The sequence below is a fragment of the Gekko japonicus genome, unplaced genomic scaffold, assembly GCF_001447785.1.
Source record: "Gekko japonicus isolate JY-2015 unplaced genomic scaffold, Gekko_japonicus_V1.1 scaffold258, whole genome shotgun sequence".
Taxonomy (NCBI): domain Eukaryota; kingdom Metazoa; phylum Chordata; class Lepidosauria; order Squamata; family Gekkonidae; genus Gekko; species Gekko japonicus.
The window spans coordinates 1,397,859-1,405,726 of NW_015164190.1; the positions used below are offsets into that span (position 1 = coordinate 1,397,859).

The 7,868-nt window shown below is 44.0% G+C and overlaps 1 protein-coding gene across 1 annotated transcript in view; it reads right to left on the bottom strand.

Moving 5' to 3' along the window:
- The window catches only part of LOC107107905 (translation initiation factor eIF-2B subunit gamma-like), a gene marked incomplete at its 5' end in the record, with an annotated part of 71,646 nt that extends 63,984 nt beyond the window's left edge, over positions 1-7,662 (bottom strand). Inside the window, 4 exons of the mRNA XM_015408269.1 lie at positions 2,691-2,839; positions 4,730-4,807; positions 6,815-7,005; positions 7,532-7,662. Of these exons, the coding sequence (XP_015263755.1) occupies positions 2,691-2,839; positions 4,730-4,807; positions 6,815-7,005; positions 7,532-7,662 (549 nt within the window). The remainder of the gene's footprint in view (positions 1-2,690; positions 2,840-4,729; positions 4,808-6,814; positions 7,006-7,531) is intronic.
- Between the last annotated feature and the right edge of the window lie 206 nt (positions 7,663-7,868).

Sequence of the window (7,868 nt, forward strand, 5' to 3'; positions counted from 1 at the left end):
AAGCCAGAAACTTCTCCTGTCTTTCCTGGGACAGGAAAACATTGTCTAGTGCTATGTTGATCGTGACTCCCAGGGGAAGGACCCTGTTAATGATGAACCCATGGACTTGAAAGCAAGAGATGGTTTGTTGTATATCCACCATCCTTTGTTGATAAGAGGGAGACCTGATTAGAATGTCATCTAGACACAGGAAGATGGAGACACCCTGGGTTCTCTGATATGCCACCAGCGAGACTAGGACCTTCATGAACACCGTTAGGGCTTTCTTGAGACCCCAAGGAAGTGCCTGGTACTGGAAATGAAGCCCGTTGTAGGATAATTGCAGGAACCTCTGATGCGATTCCCAAATAGGGATGTGTAAGTAGGCCTCTGACAGCTCTATCAATGCCAGAAAGCTCCCCTTCTGAATAGATGAGACTATGGATTTCAGGGCTTCCATCAGGAACTACTTCTTTCTGATTCTCTGGTTTAGCCATTTCAGAATTAAAATGGCTCTCACATCCCTGTTCTTTTTTGGGACTATGAAAAAACTGATTAAACCCTCATGGCCTTTTGGGTCTCTGGTACCAGTTCTATCGCACCAATATTGAGGAGATGCTGAATGGCCTTGAGAAGTAGATGTTTCTTTGGACAATAATTTCTTGGGACTTTCAGTAATCAGCTGGGAGGTGTGGTACTCCCATTTAAAACTATATCCAGAACCACCTGCCGCCAACTGTTAACTCCCATTAAGCTGTGAAAAGCTGAAGATGTCCTCCTATTTTTGGTTGGTCTAAGCCCCTGTAGTAGTCATGCTGAAGAGATGTTTTTGGGACTCTGTATTCCGGCCTGTCAGTCTGTGAAAGGAGGAACTAGTGCTGCCTGGTTGTTTGGGCTGCCATCTCCCTTTTGCAGGTCTTGACGGTTGGAATCCAGAGGTGCGCTTGGGTTCATGAAAGGAAGAGAAGTATTTCTTGGGCTTATGATCTTTCTTGCATGAAGGCAAAGGCCACTTCTTGTCCTTATCCTCTACCCAGGTATCTATCCATTCCTTCCCCAAAGAGATGAATGCATTTGAAGGGGACACTAGCCACTTGAGCCTGAGTGGACAGGTTCACTTCCCAGCTGCGGAGCCAGATGAAATGCCTAGCCATGATGCTCAAGGCTATAGTTCTAGCCAACAGCTGGATTGTGTCTAATGACGTGTCTGCAGAGAAGCCTGCTGCAAGGGCAATCTTCTTTAGATCATCCTTAAGTTCCTTTGAGGTGTCACTACCTGCTGCTGAGAGATCTGAGGCCCAGGAATAGACTGCCCTTGAAAACAGTGAGCTTTCAGAACTGACCCTGCTTAACTTCTGATCGATGAAATCGGGCCTGTCTGAGACATCCAGGTCAGGGCCCCTTGCTGTAGACGCCCTCAGGGCACTTGGAGGCTTTAAAGTTCTGTTTGATCCTTCTGTCACAAGGATCCCTTGTAAGACTGTTAACCTCTGAAGGAATAATTGAATTCAACACAGGCTGGCCACTGGATTGTCAACTATAGTTGGTTTTAGGTCCTGAGGGTGTCTCCCACTCAGCTTTGACTACCTTATTGAAGATGGATGGAAAGGGAATCCCCAGGGAGAGAGACCCCACCGGGGGGGGGAAGGCTCTGGCTGTACCAGCTGGCCTGTTTGGGTCAGGTGCTACCATGTCCTTGTTGATAATAGCAATTTCCAGGATACACAGCACCTTAGAAAGGAGCTTAAAGAATACCTCCTGTCAGAAAACCCAGGTCTGTAAGGTAGTAATTAAAGGATCTTCCTCCTCCGAAAACTCTCCCTCCTCTTTGAGGGAGGAGGTATGAGATCAGTCCAGTTCTTCGGAGTCAAGGCCTAGCTGAGGACTTGATTCTCTATTGGGGTGCCTGGCAGAGTAGGTTATTTTCCTTCTTTTAGGTCAGGGGGCGAGGGAGAAATTCTACCCACCCACCCCCCTGCTACCAGACACTCAGAGAGAGGGAGAGTGGCATCCAGATCTACTCGAAGACCTGGAGAAATTCCTCAAGTCAGGAATAGCTTTGGGAAGGGCTTCTCTGATCTCCCTATGCATTTCCCCCTTAATCCAGGCTAGGAGGTTGGCCTGGGCATTATCCCCTGAAAGGTCCAGATTAGGGGTTCCAGTCAGGTCTGAACCATGTTGGAAATCCTGAGCAAAAGTATGGGAGGGCAAGGAGGGAAGCTCTAGGTCAGAAGCCAACCCTTCCTGAGGTGCAGACTTGAAAAGGCCTGCCCCGTGCTGCCATTTCCCACCTTTTTAAACAAATAAAAAACCCACCCTGGGGTTTTTAGAGCAAGGGCCTCTTCACCTTACCGGAATTCAGGAGAGTGGCTGGAGGACTGGGCAAACAGCAAAGGCTGCAGCTTGAATGACCCAGCCAACCTGGCAGGCTTCTGGAGGCTGCGGGGAGGGCCGTAGCGCTCTTGTAGCTGCAGCCACCGACACTCCACCAAATGCAGGAGTGACTGGGGAAGCTCCTGGCCCAAAGGATATAGACCCCGCGGGTAAGGAGCTTATTCCCAGATGTAGGAACTGCCCCACCTGAGACCACTGGAGAAATAGGTTTCACCCTAGGTCAAGTATGCCTGCCATAGTCTTCCATCAGCATTCTGTGATATAAGAAACCTCAGATGTATATATGAAAACCACATAGATTTTGAGAGAAGACCTACCCCTCCTCAATTCTGACAGAGTTCATGATGATGCAGTTAGTGATTTTAACTTTGTCTTTGATCATGCATCCAGAGCCAATGACAGAATGTTTAATTGCAGTCTTTTCTCCGCACTGTGTAGATGCACCCACGATGCTATCAGGTCCAACCTAGAGTGGAACAGAAAAACATAGTCAGATTGGCAGAAGAGGAAGGAGGAGGAGGAGATTGGATTTATACCCCACCCTTCACTCAGAGTCTCAGAGCCGCTTACAAACTCCTTTCCCTCCCCCTCCCCACAACAGACACCTTGTGAGGTAGGTGGGGCTGAGAGAGCTCTGACAGAAACTGCTCTTTCAAGAACAGCTCTGACAGAACTATGGCTTGCCCAAGGTCATCCAGCAGCTGCAAGTGGAGGAGTGGGGAATCAAACCTGGTTCTCCCAGATTAGAGTCCGCGCACTTAACCACTACACCAAACTGGTTCTCTCCCCAGCTGCCTTTTCCTGTTTACTTTTGTATAGCAGACAAATGAGTATAGAGCAGATGAGTCTGATCCAGGTAAATGCAGATGAACATTGAAAGGGCAGAGTTGAGGAGAGACCTTTGAGAGCTGAACTAGGTGTGTGAACAAAGACAGAGCTTTGACCTCTAGGAAAATGCCAGATGTGCTATTTGGCTTGTTTTCCATTACAACTATAAAGCATCAAAAGCAATGACTGCTTCTTCCCTTTCAGGATTGTTTGTCCCAAAGTTCTGAGGCAGGATGCAAAGTAAGTTCTGAGGCAATGAAGAGAGCTGGGGAGTCTTTGGATTACAGCTGCCACACAGAGGCCATGCTATTCAAATGGACAAAATGTTTGGCAACAACCATAAAAGAGAGCAGGAGGAGAGAGAGAACTCCATCCTACTGTAACTCCAGTCGATCCTACTGTAAATGGTAATCTCTTCCATTGGACTATGGCAGTTGGATGAAAATGTTTATCTCATAATCTACGAAAATGGAAATGCATTTCAAACCCATCAGCCCAATGCATCAGAAACATGTTGGGAGAGAATCTGTCTTGTCCGAGAGATAAACCAACAGCTTTCATGTCAGCGAGGCGGTGGGTCAGCAGCTGATGGTCGACCGTGTCAAACACGGCCGACAGATCTAACAACAGCAATACCGCCGCACTGCCCCGATCCAGATGCCTCCGGAGGTCATCCGTCAAAGCAACCAGCGCCGTCTCCATCCCATGTCCTGGGCGGAAGCCGGACTGGAAGGGATCTAATATGGAAGTGTCATCCATAAAGCCCTGTAACTGTATCGCCACCGCCCTCTCGATTAATTTGCCCAAGTAGGCCGATAGTTAGCCAATTCGGCCGGATCCAGAGATGTTTTTTTCAGAAGACGGCGGACCATTGCTTCCTTGAGTGCCCTCGGGAACTGCCCCAAAATGTTCTAAACAGGACACAGTATCTTATTCCAAGATACTGAAATGCTGGACAACACATCCAATTACCATGTCAGTTTACACAGGGAAGCCATTGAAATTCATAAACATAAACACAATGTCAACAGAAAAGAAGAGAGTTTAAAAATAAATAGGGCATGGTTTCCTGTCCTGAAAAACACAAAATGTTCTACATCTTACAACAGTACTACAGATAAGATTAGCATTTCAACAGCCAATCCATATGCAAAAGAACCTCCTCAGGAAAGCTCCTCCATTAGCATGTCACAACCTGGGAAACTCCTACAAGATAATGACTCAGCCCTACCCCACCTTCCTGAGTAGATATAAAGTACCTGCCTAGTGCCTACCATTTTTCTTCTCACTTTGACACAGAGAGTATTCCATCTTTCTGTGTTATACCTCTGAGGATGCCAGTCACAGCTGCTGGCAAAACGTCGCGTACTACAATGCCCAAACTATGGCCATACAGCCCGGAAAATCTACAACAAACTTTCATTTTATTATGCAAACTCTTAATGAGAGGGTAGCAATAAAAACAAAGTGCAGGGCACCCAGTGCAAATTTGTCTTGCCACCCTGTATGTGCAGAAGTTAATACTTACCAGGTATTTGTCCATTATTTGTGCAGTGCTGTGAACTAGATGTTCTTCTGGACAAAGTAAAGGCAGCATTTTAGGAACCTGGAAAATGAAATCCCACATCACTAGTAAACCATTGATAATTATACCTCCTCTTGTATTATACTAAATGACAGTGATCCTCAACTTATTGGACCTAACACTGAAAATTAATTATCATCAACAGGTGACCAAAGAAGTCAGAGAGTTGAATTGTACTGGTTAATATATAAAGTAATCTCTGTGCACCAATTAGTCCATGCTGACTACCCTGTATCTGAAGAAGTGTGCGTGCACACGAAAGCTTATACCCAGAATTAAACTTTGTTGGTCTTAAAGGTGCCACTGTACTCAAACTGTTCTACACTTTAATAAGTTGCTATCAGGCAGATTCCAGGAGATTCTGCAGGGCAGCAATCAGAAGCCCTTCTGTACATAACCTGCATACTGTTCAACTGCACACACTAAACAATATACATTACAAGTAAGAGACTATATGACTAAAGGGCTGTGATCAACTTGGATTCAAATCTTTTTTTTTTCTTTTTTTTTTAATTATTAAAAAACTTGGATTCAAATCTTAGCTCACAGCCAAACTATACTTGGTGGGAAGTTCCAGGACCGTTCTTCGCAACATTTGTTTAATACTGCAATTTTGAGTGCCAGAAATCAGAAGCAGCTGACTAGTTGCTTACCTCTTAACTTTCCCTTCTGGCTTATTTGTGACTGAAAGTGTATGGAATCCCCACATCTTTCTCAAGCAGACCGAAAATCAGTGTGGGGTGCAGTGATTTTAAATAGAAAAATGGAAGGAAAGCACTAAAATAGTCCTCCTCCCTACCAGTTCTCCCCTCTTGATTTCAGCCTCTTCTAGTAGTTTTTCACTTAAAAAAAAATTGGACAGAAGAATCATAGAATTGCCCATCACATGTAATTTGACTTTCAGTCCTAAACTCAGAATAACAAAGCACTATATCTCACCCTAAGTTCCCCAACAGTAAAATGTAAGCAACTGCTTACATATTGTGGGCAATATGCTTTCCATAACGGCATCCAGTGGCAGAACTCTGCTCATGAGAAACCAGGATAGACAGATTCTGAGCAAAACTTCTCACATCAGAAACAGCAGAAGATGTAAAAGGAGAAAACACAGAAAGCAAACAAATGCATATCTTTTACCAGGTGGAAGTAAAAATAATGTATCAGTATATCACAAATAAGCACTCTCTGACATTTGCTGTGGTGTTTTCCCTCAGCATAGTTTCCTTAGTAATGTTACCATCCCAGAAAGTTCAACATTCAAGGAATATCTTCTCTGACCACCAAGACCTTTCTGAGAATTTACAGATTAGTTGGGATTACCCACCTAGGTGCAAATAAATTTTCCATACTGACTCGAAATGCTTTAACTATTAAGGCAATTTTTTAAAAGGAGAAGACAGAAAACCCACCATTTTCATCTAGCTCACCTTTGTGGCTTTTTTGTACAGGTTGTCAAATACACAGAGTCACTTATTGCAGCACACACTGCTTCCCTTTAATCCTTATGTTTAAAATTAATATTACTAGCATCTGAGCATCTTTCTCCTATCCCTGCCAAAAATAAGTTCTTCTGTCTGTTATTTAGTTATGCCCTAACAAGGGCTTCAAAAGACCATTTCTTCCCACTTGGCAAAAACACTTTCTGTCCAACATCTCTAAACATGGCACCCCTCAAAATAATTTATTCTTTGAATGATGCAGGCACATGAGTCCCCTGAAACCCTAATCCAACCTCTTCTTGCCTAACTCCTCACTATGATCAGAGCCTGCTGGACTGGAAGTAATTACTGGTCTCCAGATCTTAAGATTTCAGACTGATTATGTGGTTGTCCACAGGAAGAACTAATAAAGCAATTCTTTGGATTTGTTCATCTGTGATCATAAAACAGTGGTATCTTTGTATGTACATGTGTATGTAGGTACCTCCACTTTTGTCAAGCCATGCAAAATCTCACAATTGTCCAAAAAGACAAACAAGTATGTAAGTGTTCTTGCCCTGTGTTGAATGCCATTTTTTTTTTGCCTCACCTGTCTGTTAGCTTCGATGTACTGTCCAAGAGTGTTTACTCGGTAGCACAGCCCCTCTTTCATGATATGAACATAGCAACGAACTTTCTCTCCATGGAACACTTCATTCATATCTCCTCTGTGATTATTCCACCAAAAGTTGTCTGTATCTAAGTCAAACAGGTTATCATCCTTCATGAAGCTATAGATATCTATAAAAATACACATAAAAGTGAGATTAGATGGAGCATCACTGTAGAGTATTTTAAAAGGATAGCACATCTTTGCATGCGTACTTCCTTGCGTTGTACAGACTGCACTGAAGCTGGAGAAAAGAATTGCTGAGCTTTATGGCCTCAGTGTAAAGACTCAGCCTTCAGATGCCTCTGTGTTACATTATTGACACAAAGCCTTGCATACATTAAAAAATAGTAGGCAAGTACTACATGAGAAGTACAGGTTTAGATCATGTCATAATTTCCCTTTAACAAAAGTTGGGCAATTTTTGCCAATTCCTTCTCCCCCTGCAGACCCCCAACTCCTGCTTCATGCTGTTTCTGGGAATTCCCTGTCCCAGCAGCATTTCAGGGGGGTATTTTGGGCTGCAGAAGGGGTGTGGGTGAGAAAAAGCTGCTCTGCTGATGTGACTTGTCCAAACAATTTCAGTTTATATCTTCTCCATATGCTTCAGATTGCTTTCTCACATAGGCTTTCTAAAATTCTGTATCTTACACTAACCTAATAACTTCTGATCCTTTTTCTTTTCATCCTGCTCTTTGTTGCTCTGCCCTTGTTGCAAAGGTGCTGGTGAGGAGAATTGCTTCCTCACTAAATATGGAATCAGCTCACTCCTGATTGATGTGAATGATCTAGGAAAAAATGAACAGAGAGATAGGCATATTTCAGGAAGACAGATAAGACAGACTGGTGTTCAAGTGGCCATTTGTAAAGTGACACAAAGGTTCTAGAACTTTCTAGAAGTCTACAGAAATTTAGTCAGGGTGTGGAAGCTCCAGCACCTCTTCTCTTTGGATTGTGAGGCACTCCGAAGGGATCTGTCAAGGACGGGCAAGTG